General features: G+C 38.7%; 2 protein-coding genes across 3 annotated transcripts in view; one reads left to right on the top strand and one right to left on the bottom strand.

Moving 5' to 3' along the window:
- The first annotated feature begins 251 nt into the window (after window positions 1-251).
- Window positions 252-2212, top strand: foxc1b (forkhead box C1b). The gene has a single exon (XM_065256989.1). The coding sequence runs from the start codon at window positions 521-523 to the stop codon at window positions 1820-1822; it is 1302 nt and encodes a 433-aa protein (XP_065113061.1). The 5' UTR covers window positions 252-520; the 3' UTR covers window positions 1823-2212.
- Window positions 2213-6981: 4769 nt separating this feature from the next.
- The window catches only part of gmds (GDP-mannose 4,6-dehydratase), a 74260-nt gene continuing 64715 nt past the window's right edge, over window positions 6982-16526 (bottom strand). For both annotated transcript variants that reach the window (XM_065256987.2, XM_065256988.2), the window contains 2 exons: window positions 7436-7504; window positions 6982-7347 (listed from right to left, as the gene is read on the bottom strand). In XM_065256987.2, the coding sequence (XP_065113059.1) occupies window positions 7285-7347; window positions 7436-7504 (132 nt within the window). In that variant the 3' untranslated portion in view covers window positions 6982-7284. The remainder of the gene's footprint in view (window positions 7348-7435; window positions 7505-16526) is intronic.

The following is a 16526-nucleotide window of genomic DNA, read 5'->3' as shown; positions in this document are numbered from 1 at the left end:
CAGCTATATAGTCGTCAATTTCCTAATATTTTAATGTTTTTGTTTAACCTGAGGATATATGCATTTTCTGTGAACATTTTTAGTCTTAACTCAACTATAGGCTATGTGTATACCCACGGGAAAAGGTCTCCGGGTGCAGCCTTTCCACAAACAGCCTCGCGAGCGCTTATTGGTCGTGAGACGCGCGCGGGGCGGAGCGCTTGCGCAGCCAAAAGGCTGAATTGGTAATTCGGTGAAAAAGTCCCTGTGAAGTGACGGATGCGGGAAGTTCACAGGTTTTCCCTATTCACCGAGTTCTCCACGTAAGACATTTTGCTTCTTGCCTTGCAAGGCTGAGAACCGAAAACCAGCTCTGGATAAAAGTTTTTAAGACGACACACTGAAGGAAAGGTGTAAGTGGAGAACTCTGGAATGCTTTGAGTACTTCTGGCTTCTTTTTTCCTGAAGTGAACAACGACGTCTGGTAGTTTTTATCCAGATTTTTCATCCGTGGTAGGAGAGGTTTGGAAAGAGGGGTACGATGCAGGCGCGCTACCCCGTGTCCAGTCCAAGCCCTCTAGGCGTAGTGCCTTACATCACCGGAGAGCAGGGTTTTTATCGAGCTGCGGCCGGTGGAGGATATACCGGTATGCCTGCGCCTATGAGTATGTACTCTCATGCCGCGCACGAGCAGTATCCCAGTGGGATGGCGCGCGCCTATGGGCCATACGCCCCTGCGCAACAGCCCAAGGACATGGTGAAGCCTCCATACAGCTACATTGCGCTGATCACAATGGCTATACAGAACTCAGCCGATAAAAAGATCACGTTGAATGGGATCTATCAGTTTATCATGGAGCGTTTTCCATTTTACCGGGACAATAAGCAAGGCTGGCAGAATAGCATACGACATAATCTATCACTAAATGAGTGCTTCGTCAAAGTCCCGCGAGATGATAAGAAGCCAGGTAAAGGCAGCTACTGGACCCTAGACCCGGACTCGTATAATATGTTTGAAAACGGCAGCTTCTTGCGACGAAGGCGCCGCTTCAAGAAGAAGGATGTGGTGAAGGATAAAGAGGATCGGGAAAGACAGGGCAAGGAAACCCCGGGACAAGCATGCGAGCAAGAATCACAGCAGCCGGTGAAGCTCCGGGAAATCAAGACGGAGAACGGGGCCTGCACGCCTCCGCATGACAGCACTCCACCCCTCAGTACGGTGCCTAAAACTGAAAGTCCGGAGAGGAGCGGTGGAAGTGCGTGTAGCGGGAGTCCCCAAACGCAAACACCACAACAAGGTTTTAGTATGGATACAATCATGGCAGGACTTCGAGGGTCCCCGCAGCACGGGGCAGAGCTCCCGGCCTCTCGAGCTGCTCTACCAGGCTCAGTATCTCTGACCTACTCGCCATCACCGCAGCCTGCACATTACAGTCCACCCTGCGGCCAGCCCGCCACTTATCACTGCAATATGCAAGCGACGAGCCTTTACACGGGGGACCGGGGCCACGAGGATGACACTTTACCGGAATACACAAACACAACAAGCGCCTCCTCTATCTCACATCCCCTTCAGAGCTCGAGTCAGGACAGCCAGCACTTGCAGCAGAACCGGCTCGCACCCTGGTACCTCAATCAGTCCGGAGAGCTGGGACACCTGAGCGCAAGCTATCCAGCGCAGCAGCAGAACTTTCATGCGGTGCGCGAGATGTTCGAGACGCAGCGGATAGCGCTGAACGGCTCGCCTGTGACCGGAAGCAATAGCTGTCAAATGGCTTTCCCGTCCAGTCAGCCACTCTACAGGGCTTCCGGAGCCTTTGTATACGACTGCAGCAAGTTCTGACCAAAAGTTTTATGAATTTCAAAATTGTTTAATATATATTTGTATTTCCCATGTGTTTTTGTAATTTAAGGACACATTTAGGCAGTGAACTCGGGGTAATAAGCGAGTTGTTTGTTGGTAAGTAAAATAATTACGCTGTGGTCGTGTGACTGCACATAACCATTCGCTCCCTGCTTGTCAAAATGGACAAAAAGTAGAATTCAAGTAAAGTTTGTTAATTTATTTCATGTTATAGCAGGTGGACCATCTTTGTAAGAAAATGTCTTTAGCTATTTATAATCAATTCATTACAAAAAGGTAACGAGTGTACCACCGAGTTACTCTTTTTCACATATTTTGTTTTTAAATATCCAAAGTTATTATTTGTTAAATAAATTGTCGTTTTTTGGAGTTAAACTCTCGAGTGATTTATCTATTTGTAATGCCTGTTGAAATCATTAGTCAAATGACTGTCAGAGCTTATTATTGATCAATTTAACAGAACAACGTCCCAAAAGCATGGAAAGAAAATCTTTAAATCGTTTTTTAAAACAAAAAGCAAGTGTGTGTCAATATTCCTATTTTCTAATAAAAATAACTTGCGCTTTGGAACATAACTTAATAAGACACTATGCTGACACAGGGGGCGGGAGGGACCCAGGGGGCAAAGGTTTAAAAACATCTGGAAATTATTATTTTTCACTTATACGCATGCAAGGAATCCGTATTCCTTATATTAAAAATTGTATTGCTAATAACAAAACAGCAGCACACCAAAGCAATGCAATATTATTGTATTTTAAAGACGCATTAAATAATTTTAATGTTCTATAGTATAATATTAAAATAAATAAAAATGTTTTGTCAATTGGGCACTCTTTATTACAGATCTTATCGCATCCTTTTTGACCTCGTCATCTCTTTTAAAATTATAGCGCTACATTCTGGTGGATTTTCCCGTATTTATATATTCAGTCATCATCATTTTGTATGTAAATTACATGAATGTCCTGTGTAATTTATCTCACAATCACGCTTCTAGTAATAAAGGTTACATCAAGTTTTTAGTTTTATTTTGCTTTAGCAATGATTTATATTTTAGACTTAAATTTACATTGGTGTTGTTCGTATGAGGCCGCTAAATTGAGCGTTTTTCCCCGGTTCTTTTTGAATATATAGTTACATCTGTTAAGACTGCTCTTTTATAATCTTGTGTAATGTAGACAAACATTGTCGGTGTTTGATAAAACATTTCATTTAACAACACATAATAGATTAAAAAGTAGATAAACAGCTCATGATAGAATTGCTCTGGCCCAGATGCTGAGCCAGTAAAGTAACATATACGCTCAATAAGTGAGTATTTCAGACAGAACCTGCAAACAAAAATATTTTACTCGGTATGCGAGGATTGTGGTGACTTTTAAATTACTATCTTAACATTTTACGGCCCATTACACAGAAAATTACTAAACAAACACCACTGTTTTACCTCAGACCAAAAAACATTGCTGTTGTCAACTCAAACAAAACACTATAGCCTAATAAAAAACCGAGTCATCTAAATTAATTTTGAGTGCATTAAAAATAAGATTAACCAAATGTGGTTCGGAAAGTTAAGCTTTAGAGAAGCAGCTGTGCGTAGTGTTTCAATAAACGTCGGTAGCTTTAGCAGAAAACTAGCAGACCTTTGCTATTGCTTGAGTGCTGGGCCTTTGCGTATTTGTGTTGCACATTTGTGTTTATTGGATGCATTACCATTCCCGCAGCTCTTGTGCTGTTCCTGAGATTATATAAATGGTGTGATTAAATAAGATTTGGGCATGACTGATTCACGGTTTGAAGAGGTCTCAGCTATCAATCTTAAAAACAAAATCAGGGGTGACATGGACAAAGAGGTGAAGAGAGAAACTAAGAATGAAAAAGATGAAGATTCTAAATAAAAGTTACACAAATACGTTTCTTTGTGTGCAGGGTCAGCCCGAGGCAACTTGACTTCGTATGAAGGCTTAAGTGCCAAATGCATTACAGGTGCGTGAGGGCAGTGTTAAGGGCTCGTGCCAGTGAAAAGGTGTCTTTGTTGCGATCAACTGAGTGTTTCAGGCTTAAGTTGCTTGAAGGGGGAATATGATATAGCAGAGAGCTTTATACGTAACGAACGCATTTTAACCAGATGCAGATTTCACAATATTCCTAAGTGTGTTTATTTTAAAGCGTCAAGTCCTCTGTGACATAGTTTGCTTTTTTTGCGTGTGCACAAAAATTTCCCATTTATTCGCATATTCAGTGAAAATAATGAGCTTTGTCAGGTGCAAGGAGGACACAAGAACGTATGTCATATTATATGCTAAATGCAGGACATTTTGCCCAACTCGCGCAAGCTTAATTTTTTGTGGGTACAAATTTACCAGTAGGTAAATATTTACAGTTTGTTGTAATATAATATGATATAAACAATATATATGAAATTATATTATAACAACAACACAACAGTAACAATAATAATAATATGCAGGTTTATGATGAAAATAAACATGCTCCCATATTTTAGAATTCAGTGCATATATTAATTTATTTAAAAATAAATCAAAACTCAGCGTAAAAATTATTTGATCGTGATTGATCGTGATAACACTGCAGTGTTAAAATTTACTAAAACTGTGGCCTACTACCTCTGGCGTAAATGACAGTTACACAAAGCTGACAATGCAGTTTTTAGTAGGCCTACAGTAGAAAGTAAATATCATATTTACTTTACGATAATAAACTTCATCCCCTTTTATTTTTTCTCCCAAACGACTGGACACAGGACTACAATTTTAATAATTTGGCCCACATAAAACTGTAATGAACACGTCCATCCAATATTTGTGTAAACAATCTATAAGAAATTAAGGCTTATAAGAAAACTTTATTTTTATATTACAATTAAAGTCAATAAAATTGTAGATAGACTACCAGTATTAATCTTATGAAATTGATCAGTAATTTAAAAACATTCGCTTTATAAAATACATAGATGAAAAGAAAACTAGGCATTTCTAAATTTCTGATGCGTCTGATCAAAATATAATGCACTTAATTATAAATTACAACTTTTAAACTTAATAATAATAGACTAATATATTAATTATATAAACTTAAGTTACTTATAAACTACTATAGACTAATATTATTTATTATTTACGATCAAACTGAAATTCCACAATAAAACTCGATACGTAATGTTTTATCTTTGAGAGAAGCATTAGGGGTCAAGAATTATGCTTGAAAAAATAAACACGAAAAAGACTTAAACATATCATATAACACGTACAACAGAATGAATGAAAACAAAATACTTTTAATTTTAATCGGTATTTTGATTTGTGTGGTAGTTTCTTATTGGTTAAAATACAAAACAAAGCAATTTACTAATACCGGTAATGCTTCAGCAAGTGCGATATATTAATAATTATCATCAAAAATATCAACTGCCGTTGCAGTCAATAAAAGAATGATGCAAAATCATCAGGTAGACAAAATTACTAAACAAGACAGACTAACGAAATAATCATCAAACTTCACCTATAGTGAATTAATGTGACCCCATTGCTATTGATGAGATTAAATATCTTTCAAGCAGCAAAATTGTGAAGATTTCATGACTTTTTTAAGTCATCGAAAACTGTGCAATACCGTGAGCCATTTTATTAGGCTAATTTAAACGAGTATCCATTTTATTAAGCTCGCCTTTATTGTGTTAATATAAATACGCCGTTAGTCGTTATGGGTGAGAAAATACCAGTTTTTTTTATTATTTATTCAAGTTACCAGACTTCTTTTGATACCTGAATTTATTTCTAACTTGAATTTACTGGAAATTCAATGTTTCCCAGTGCTTTTACGGGAACTTTAGCATGGTGGTCAAACCAAAGAGCAGAAAATTCCTCGCTCAAGCGTAAGAAATAAATTCGCTAGGACATATAACGCAGTTAGTGGCCTGTGCACCTGTATGTGGTAGAGCTCGCGACCCTGGCCAGTGGAAAAGTGCTTTATGCGCCCGCGGAGCACCGAGGCACCGTCTGGTTCCAATCAGGCCCGAGCACACTGGCGCGCTGTTTAGGGCGCTTAAATGGCACTCTAGATGCCTTCTCAAAAACACAAATACCCACACATCGACTGCACTACCGCATGTCTTATAAAGGCAACTCAAACAACCCACTTTCTTTAGACGTCGGTGTCAAATGATCTTACCAAGAATTTGGCACTTCATTCAATGTCTGAGGCCTCTCGAGTAGTTTTAGTGACTGATTTTACCGCTCCTCTTTCCTCACGTGGAGGATTTGAGCCACGCTGACTGCGGTCTGTTGTTACGTTGATGAGGACGAGTGTGTCGCCGCTGCAAAAAAAAAAAAAAACATGCCGGAGGATTTTCATGGCGAGATGTTTTCACTGTCAGGCTTCAGTGGCCCAGCTGCGCCCGACGTCAGAGGTGATTAAACCTGAGCCGCTTTACAAGGCCGAGTTACGGCTCCCTGAGCTGCGCGCGGTGGGCCCGTGCTGCTGGAGCATCTGGAATGAACGAGGCCTCGTGGACGCGCAGAACACAAGAGCGCGGTTGTGCTCGGCGCGAGATGACCGCCAGACAACCCGCGAGAGCTGGCACGAGCCGCTTCCTGACGCATTAAGCGTACATATAACTTCTGAGGCGAAAATAACATTATTTATTTTTTTAAAACGACACAAGTTGCGATACTTTAACAATTTTATTTCTAACATTTAGTTTCTGAATCAACGATATTGCGGTCGAATGTCGTTATGATTAATCGATCTATTTATAAATAACAGGAAAAATAAACCTGGTAAAATTAGTCGGCTTTGGGTATTATCAATGTTAAAGTGGTCCTAAATAAATTACCATGATAATCTTTCAACTTTGTGACATTTGGTCTGTTTGACTGAATTTAGCTACATTGCGTTGAACCTCAAAAGTATATTATTCGAATTTTTAAGAAACTTTTTTAATGTTAAAAGTCCATTTACATTTATGAAGAGACTTACAGTGCATCCGATGTACACTTTATTTGATCAGAATTAGTTTTCAATAGGAATCAAACCCTTGACCTTTTGACCCACTGCAGCAACAGGAACACAATCAGTTTATTTTCCCAAATAAAACAGAAACGGAGACCTTTAAAAACCTTAACAAAATTCTTTAATCACTTATTTATATAATTTATCACCATAAGCATGAAAAAAACCTTCATAAAAACAGATTTAGACCGAACAAAATAAAACTTCATACACACAATGTGACATGATTAAGGATTGCAAAAAACTGCACCAGGGTCCCTCAAAAAAGTGTGGAATGGGGGTCAAAAGGCTATAAGTTGGAGGAAAATGATAAAGGAAAAGAATGCTTCTTCATGTGGCCGAATCGCAGACACACCAGCACATGAAAACCGCTCCTTTGGCAAGGGTGGAGACAAAGGCGTGTGAGCTCAGGCATTCGGGTTGTTCCGCATGAGCTCAATATCTGCGTCCACCATTTCCTTAACAAGCTCCTGTACAAATACACACAAAAGCCGATAAATGAAGCAGATTTCGAGAGCACAACAAGTGAATTGCTTGGATTTTTACACGAACGCTCACCTCGAACGTCACGCGTGTTTTCCAGCCTAGCTCCTTAAAGGCTTTGGAACTGTCTCCCTGCAGATAGTCCTAGAAAGACAAAAAGAAAGTGAGACAGATCAACAAAAGGTCTGAAGCGAAAAAAGGTAGAGGGGGTGGTTTAGGTTTTTATTAACCGGACCTCCCAACCTATACAGATCCCTCTACTCTCTTCTTCGCTCACACATAACCACACACTCGCCAACACCCCACACACACAGGTGTCAGGGTCTGTGTCTCTGGGGGAAGGTGAGGGCAGAGGCAAGCCATCCATCCAGCACCCCCACTTTTCAGCCCTCTCCCAGTGCCAAAGCATGATGGATTATGTGACTCTTGTAGCCTAACCCCTTCTGTTCTCATGCTGGGACTGAAACACTCACACACACTTGGGTAGAAGTTGATTTTTAAGGGGTGCTTTTCAGGGTGGCAGTAAAAGGTTTGAAGGTGTCCCTGCTGCTGATCTTATTACACCATGGCTCTAAGGGTTCTAAGGAACCAGAACCTACACGCAATCATAACAGCACTTACATGTAAAACAACCGGGAGCCGTCGTTCCAAAATATCATATCGGAGAAGTTAGAGTCAGTAACTGATGGTTTCATTTTAGCTCCAATTAAATCATTTAAATTACATAACCATTTATGAAAAAACTAATGACTTAAATAGCATTCATTCATCAGTACATGAAACAGCATGCAACCATCATAATCAAGGCCCGCATAAAAGCAACAAATTAATCATAATTAGTCTTCTGAAAGACAAATTCATCTCAGCTGTTTCTGTCACCCATCCAAACCTTCACATGCAAACTTACACAGAAATGTTTACAGACAATTTACAGTCACAAAATACAGAGATGGAACAATTTGATGAAAATGACAACGCCATTGCCTGTGCGTGTGAATCCTCCAGCAGGCAACAACTGATGTTCTTAAATTGAAAGCCAGCAAGTCAAGACATATCAAAGTCCAAAAGCAAGTTTTCTGGCAGATATTGGTTTCAAACAGGGAGTTTCAAATGTAATTTATCTATATATGTTCAAAAAGTGAAGGTTTGATTTGAATGAAAACGCACATTAGTGCCTGCATGCATGTTAAATAAAACGCAAACAGACAATAAATAAAAGTGATAATCATCTAGGTACATTTTTATTGTGTGTGACTGTGCACTTAACGTAAAGGAATTCAGTACTATTGGTGAGACAGACCTTGACAACCATCAAACGACCTTTGTTAAATCTCTTACAAAGACAGCCACAACATGACTGAGCATGACATTTTACATTTTAAAAAAGTCTACTTGCCTGGATTTTTGATGGGGTTTGAAAGGTTAAACATTTAATATATATTAAAACAAAATAGCATGCTCAAATAATACACATCTATCAGTTTTATATAAACATACAGAGCAATGGTCTGTTGAACTGGTGTAGGATAGTGGCAAAGGTCAAATCCACAAAAGCAGGATGACCAGACCTACACACAAAAATCCTAACAGATCTCTACATATTTGTGCTTGACTTTGTTATTACTCTTATTTAATGCAGATCTTTAAAATTTGTTAAAATTTTATTTTCAGGTTGATAATAAACTCCACGCAAATTCTAAACATACTTTGTTTCGAACATTTCCAAGTCTAAAGGAGACAATGCTGAACCCTCTGATCTGTATCAACACAAGGGAGAAAATCTCAAATCTCAGATTCTTGCTTCAAAAGTTTAATAAATATTTATATCCTCGTGTAAACCCTCTCCAGTAAAGAGACACTGACCGTAAGTGTCAGATACTTTATGCAAACATGTGTGAGACACAGAAAAGAGGCAGATGAATTTAACTACATACAATAAACGACACTGCAAAATAAAACAAGAAATATGCGACGTCGCATTAGGCGGTGCTGCGCACTCTTGTGCTTGTTTGAGTATATCTGTGTTGTTTGCCCCAGGATGTTGTAAACTTTAGGAGGGATCAAAGTGTCTAATGATTTCCCTTTTTAAACAACAGTCAGTCAGCCACAGAACAGGAAAACTATATAAAGAAAACAAAAGACAGAGAGCAAAAGTCTAAAGTGACTCACTTATTTATTTCAGTGTGCAACTTTACGTTTACTTTTAATAGCTCTCTGCAGTCTAATTATTGGTGAGGAACTGTGTGTGTGTGTTTAAATATGTGGGTATGGTGGTCGTATGTTTGTTGTCGTGTTTACAAGCATTAGAGAGTACAGCTGCGCAATAAATCGCATGCGACTGTATCTATACGGGGAAGCGCATGCATGTTTTGGCAGTGTCATTGCCACAGAAACTTGCCATCCAGCATTCACCTCATTCAAATGACCCAAATACTTTCAATTTTTATATTTCAATCTTTATTCTCACTGCACTAAGAAAAAGAAAAGAGGAATGACGACAGAAAATGCACAACACACACACACACAATAGATATCAGAAGCAACAGGTTTTGCCACTAAGATTATAAAAAATTACAGTTGCAAAACCCTCTAAGGTATAGTTTAAGATTATTAGTCAGTAATTAGTCAGCCTTATTTTACAAATTTCACTTTAGTAATTTCATTGGTAACAAATTTGACTTTTTGTCTTTTGCTGCAAAACCCTATAAGTACATGCATAAATGTCCCCTTATAAAAAAAGTCTTCAGTCACTCTATACTGTCCTTTCTGAATAAAGGTAAAAGACCCTCGGTCAATACCATGATCTGGAGTTTAGCTGCTTTGAGCTCTTCATATTTATTATACGCTACACCTATGTAACTCTCACACAAACCTAGTGAAACTATTAAATATAATGATTTTTTCTATATATACGAGTCACTTTCACTAATGAAGACCACCTAAAATGTCTGTTTTAACACATTTGTCATTTCAACACATCGGACATTTTCAAAAATGTGGCAGACAAATTTCCCACAAACTTTGCACAAAAAGGAGGCGAGAGAAGATGGATGCAGGAATGACACAGAAAGAAAAGAAAATGATGATAAATTGAAAGGCTGGCGAGGTCCTGTGCGTTAAAGTTAGAGAGCGAGAGGGCAGAAAGCGCGAGAGAGCGAGCGAGGAATGCGAGGTGTCAGGAGTTCAGCAGTCTGACAGAGTGTGGGTAAGAGTGCCGAGAGCCAGAGTTAATTACTCAATCAAGATAACCAGCCGGGGACGTGCCATTAACACAGGGCAGCCCACAATTAACCTCCCCTCTCCTGCTACACACAGCCGTGAAAGTGCCAACACTTATGGGCGTGCACACACACGCCAAGCAATTATGACACATTATGGCAAAAACAAGCCCATCGAGTGAACAATATACAGTTGATACACATACATATTTACACTGTTAAGCAATACACACTGATATGGAATGTATGTAATGAGTACTTGTGCATTGGTTTTTTAAGTTGTTCTGTATTTTTTTTTTTTTTGAGGGAAAAGACAAATTTGAACCATAATAGACTATATAGATATAACTAACTAATAACAGTGCAAAAAAATAATATTATATAAACATATATGTTACTTTGTCGGCACCGATAGCCCTATGGTAAGTGCATTGACACATAGTACCAGTTTGCTCACGGCGACCCGAGTTCGATTCCAGTCTCTGAGGTCCTTTGCCGATCCTGCTCCCCTATCTCCACCCAACACTTTCCTGTGCTACGCTCCACTATACTGTCTAAATAAAGCCCAAAAAACATACAAAATTTCTTTAACTTAAATTAATCAATTTAAACTTTTTTCAATTTATGTCAACAAATTACAAGTCATAACTTAAAAAAGTAGGTTGAATTGATGAGCATAATTATGTTTTTTAAACTTCATGCTGCATTTTTTTTAGCTAAATGACACCTGCCATGTGAAATAATAGATTTAGATTTTCCAAACTGTTTTAACAAATTTCAATTAGACTAAATTTCGACTGATAAAATATCTTCAGCTTTTTTCTACAGTTACCTGAATGAATGCCTCTGGTCCTAAAATATGATTAATAATAAACACAACAAAAAATTCACCTGTTTACCAGGAAGCTTTACACATTTGTTTTTTTTAAGAGTTAAATTCTCAAAACGCTTTCTTTTTATAAAAGCTCTTTCTCTCTCTCTCTCCCCTCCATGGGGCCCAGGGTGGTTCCGCTTAGTCAAAGTCCTTCAGGAAATACCAGAGAGTAGGCCAGGGGAGAACATACACCCCTCACTCCCTCTTTATTTTTTCAGTTCTGTTCTCCCTGCCGTATTCTCCCTCTCACTCTCTGATGCCCCTTTCTGGCTGTGCTACATATCTAAAGCCAAAGTAGCACGGTAAGGGGTTGAAAGACAGAGCGTTAAAACGTGCCACGTAACGTTAAGAAAGTCACGGCTTTACCGTAAAGCCTGATGTATATAAAAGTGGACGTATATACGGCCGCCACGAGAAAAGTTTGAACGTTAAGTGTGCGGCTTTATTGCATGTTTGAGTTCCACCTGGCACCCGGCCAGACTCTTTACAACATCATTCACACTCAACTTTAACAACTCTGACCTATTACACTGCATATCACCGTAAAACTGTCACATAGGGCCAGCCTCTCGAACCGCAGCGGCTATAATACCCCCAAAAACCCTTAAGACTGCATTACCCATAAAGCATCACGACAGACAACAACTCAGCTTAAGGTGGGAGAGCTGTCTTTAACGTACGCATAAATCTAAAAACACATGTGCGCCTGCCTGCCTGCCTGCCTGCACACACACATACGCATGCATGCACAATAAAAAAATGTGCCAATGATGCAAAGGAGTTCACAGCCACCGATCTTAAGCCTGGAATAAAATCTTCTATTCAAATTAAAAGGCAAAGCTGCAGGTAAGTGATGATGCAGCTGTGTTTTGCATGCTGGTACTATGACGCCCGGCATGGGTCAGATAAGACAGGCTCCTGCATTGACAGCGGGTGAGGGCCTCTGTGTGTGTGTGTGCTGCTCACTACGGGATGCTTTTTATCTTGCTTCTGACCTCTGCCATGAGGCAGATAAGATCATCCCATCCTGATCCTCGGAGTGAAAGGTCAAAGCCATCTTTCATTCTAAGTGAAACCAAAACGCAAGCACTTACATGTCAGGTAAACGCGGTACTTCAATTTATTAAAATCTAATAATATGTTTGTGTAAATCAATTTTAAAACACAGTAATTTATGTGTTCATCAAATATAAATAATAACAATGTATTTATAATATACTACAATCAAGATGTTGTGTAAAAAAGGCAGTTTTTAAAGTCCAAAAAAGTCTATTGGTATAAAAAGAAACAAAACTGAATATCAGTGTTACATTTTAAACCTCGATAAAATATTTAAATGTTTAATATTCAACATTAAATATCAATAAGCTTTTTAAAGGAAATTAAGTGGCATAGATATCCTACAGTCTGCATTTCAATACGTAACAGCTCACTAACGGTTTCAAATCAAAGTCTCTATGAAAGATGAGTGCACATGTCTTTCACAAGTTGTGCAATATAATCCTAATCCCTGATAATCCTAACATTTCCATCATTACGTGGGGGCAAAACCTCAGGGTCGACAAGTTTAGATGTGTTGAAATACACATGTGGTTAACTGCAGCCTGTGCTGTTTGTGCGATTGGTCAAACTTATGCCGCATGCACGCTCACACTCGCTCGTATTTACTGTACGTTACATTTACATTCTTGGCAGGCGCGTCCATCCTAAATTAAGCAACTCGGAAAGCACGTGCGTGCAATGTGTTGTGACTGCTTCGTTTCGGGAGGTATACGCACGCTTATTTATACACACTTCAATGCTACTGATTTTCAATAATGCTTGTAGCATATGCCACCCCACGCTGTGTAATACAGTAATACGTTCTTAAATCCTGTAAAAACCCAGTTAAACATTAATTTATGCAGCAGCTGAGGTTACGCCATATAACAAAATGACCACAGCGCTGTTTATGGAAGAATAAATCTTAATGTGTCCTTTTGAGAAGATGTGCGCATAAGTTTAGCAGGGCAGGATATAAACAAAGTCACCGAGTTACTAAACTAAGTGGCTGCTGCAAACTCGCTGTGGAGTTTGTTGCATAAATCAAAACTTGCTTTTTTTCTCTTTGCCCCTCTCGCTCTCTTTTTTTTTTGGAAAATGAAAAATGAGCAGAAAAAAATGATGAGGGTTTCCTGGGGACTGTCTGGAAAATAAAAAATGAAAAAAGAGCCTTTGGCTAACTTTGGTCCTCCTTCTCCAAAGAGCCTCATAAAAATTGTTTAAATCAGCATCCGTAAGAACGAAATGGATGTGCAAAATTACATCCACTGAAGGCTGAGGGGAGAGCGCCGGGTTCACGCAGCGGTCTGAGGCGGCTGTCTGGGGGCTACATTCATCAGTTCAAGCCTTCACTATTAAACCCCCTCAATCAGCTAAAATAGAAAACGCTCAGTTTTGATGGGTTTGTTACTGCACACATCTTAAGCGCCTTTGTGTCTATGAATGACTGTGTGTTTGTGTGTGTGTAAATTTAGATATAGAGAAGCAAAAGAATCACCACTATTTACTTTACAACCCACTCCTGGTGGAAATCGTAAAAGTTACTCTAATATTTTAGGCTTGATTTAAATCTCAGTATTTCAGGCGTTTTAAGAAAGTTAGCACATGTCAATGCGTACACACACACACACACATACACACAGTCTCTTAATCTGTAAGTGAGTAGATGGCGTGTGACGGATTGACAAGGCCGACTGCTTCACCTGCTTTTCTCATTGTAAAGCTAAAACCACGCATACCTCCTGAAGTAATAAGAGCGTTTGTATCAAATGAAGAATACATCTAGCTAGATATGGCTTTTTTATTTGCTCTTGCACTTTACAGTAATTCACACACACAGATATGCAAGCTATGAGATCTCAAAAGGTTATGCAAATAAGGCCAGCCGAACTTACGCACATTCAACCACTAGCTACGTCTTGCATGATATCCATCATTCAGTGCCTTCGAATGTTGATTTTGGGAATGAGAATAATGCATGTACCCATTCATCCAAAACCATTCTGGGTGTGACGGTTATTTTTAGCAATGTTGTGGAATTTTTCAGTCAGAGACGTATTAGTCAGTCGGTAATTAGTTTTAATAAATTCACGTACTATTCCCATAAAAGAGGTTTTCCTTCGACCATTGCAGATTTTCTAATAAGTTATCTAGAAACTATTTGTAAGTGTGTGTTTATGTGGAGATTCTTCCTTCAGGCGAAGCATGCATGCTGGCAAAGAAAACTAAACAACACAATAATATTATGTGAAATTTAAGTAAGACCCATTTTCGTGGGTGTTTTGGTTTTGTCAGAGAAGGTAATTTGATAAATTATAGGCTTAATCCAACAAGTCTGAAAAGTTAAAAATATTCTCAAAATAAACATGTAAATCATTCTTATAGGCTTTCCTTTTTAACCAAAGGTTACGGATTGCAGCTGTAACTTGTCAGAGGAGAACTGGCCCTCCTGGCTGAGCCTGGTTCCTCACTAAGTATTTTCTTCATTTATACATCATTGGAGTTTTGGTTCCATGCTGCTGTCACCTTGTTGGCTTGCTTACAGGAAGTATGCTGACATTTGCTTAGCTCAGGGTTTTGTAGAATCTGTTAAAAGTGCTTTATAATTATAATGGTCCAACTACAACCTTAAAGGACACCTATTATGCAAAATCCACAAGGTGTTTGGAAATAAATGTGTGTTGGAAGTGTGCCCGCTTATTGTTTTTTAATCCCCATTTTTAATCCCCAAAGCAGTCTCATTAGACATGATTCTCTTATCAATGTGAGGTCACATTAATAAAGCCCTGCCCATAACAGTCCTGCATTACCATCAGCGATTAGTACTCTGTCCACTAGATACTATTGGCTGAGACTGTATTAATCAGATCTATTTTAACTGAAAGCGCTCACTGTCTGTTTGTAAGGAAGTGAGGAGCTGTAGCTCATTTGCATTTAAAGGTACAGGCATTTAAACAGCGCGTTTTTGCTCCCGCCCAAATAGGGGCATTTTGGACATGCTATAATAAATGATCGGTGGGGTATTTTGAGCTGACACTTTAAAGACACATTCTGGGCACACGTGAGACTTACATTACATCTTGTAAAAAGGCCACAATAAAGGCCCTTTAAAGATTTGAATAGTTCACTTTTTTCAGTATGCAATGCATACATACTTTTAATGGTACTACTGCATGGATGTTGCATTCATGTTTGTGGTATTTATGTTACACTCCTGCTCATATTAGCAGGGTAAATATTGGACAGAACGCGACGCTGGGTTAAAATTACCCAATGCTGGGCTGCTGTTACACAACCATGGGTTGTAATAACCCAGCTGTGTGTTTTGTCCAATATTTACCCAGCTTGGGTTATTTTTTTAGTTCATCTTAATTTCAGCATTTATTAAACATTTTTAAAATCAAAAGCTTTATCTATTAAATAAATTATGAATAATTGACGATGGGGCGTTGAATTATTCAGAAAAAAATGCACACCCAAGGTCTGCACTTTTTTATTAATTCAAAGGACCGGAGTCAATAATTCGGCTTATACCACAGACATTGCTCTGGTGGTTATTTTAAGACATTTGACAGGTCAGGTGTGCGTATATTGAAAAATGCATACCTGTAAAACATTTCTCAACCAATCAGAATAAAGCATTTATCAGTCCTGTGGTATAAGATTAGTTAATGCACAATAAAGTAGCATTAACAATTGTGTTGGAATTATCTAACAGTACCAAAAATGAATAAATCCTGAAAAAGTATACTGCTTAGTGTTAGTTCATGCTAGTATATTACAAACGTTTTATGCAACCCATTCTCATGATTTGCATATAAATAGTACGCAGTATGAAAAGTTGTGCAATAATACGCCAAATTCCAATTTTGCGTGCATATGATACGCCAGTCGTTCACAGTGTTTATTTTCGTGTCGCTTTATGTACTGGTTTCTAATTCTTTTGCTGCTGTCCAATCAAAAACACACTAAACAAGCTACACAATCAGAACTCTGGACTTCATAGAACAAGGAAGACATCAAACAGCGCTAT

This window comes from Paramisgurnus dabryanus, chromosome 12 (genome assembly GCF_030506205.2).
Source record: "Paramisgurnus dabryanus chromosome 12, PD_genome_1.1, whole genome shotgun sequence".
In the NCBI taxonomy this organism is placed as follows: Eukaryota; Metazoa; Chordata; class Actinopteri; order Cypriniformes; family Cobitidae; genus Paramisgurnus; species Paramisgurnus dabryanus.
The sequence above is the reverse complement of the archived record's forward strand: the minus strand, read 5'-3'. Positions and strand labels throughout refer to the sequence as shown.

Bases quoted from the DNA above. Each gene is read 5' to 3' on its own strand.
- foxc1b (XM_065256989.1), top strand. From the start codon at position 521: ATGCAGGCGCGCTACCCCGTGTCCAGTCCAAGCCCTCTAGGCGTAGTG.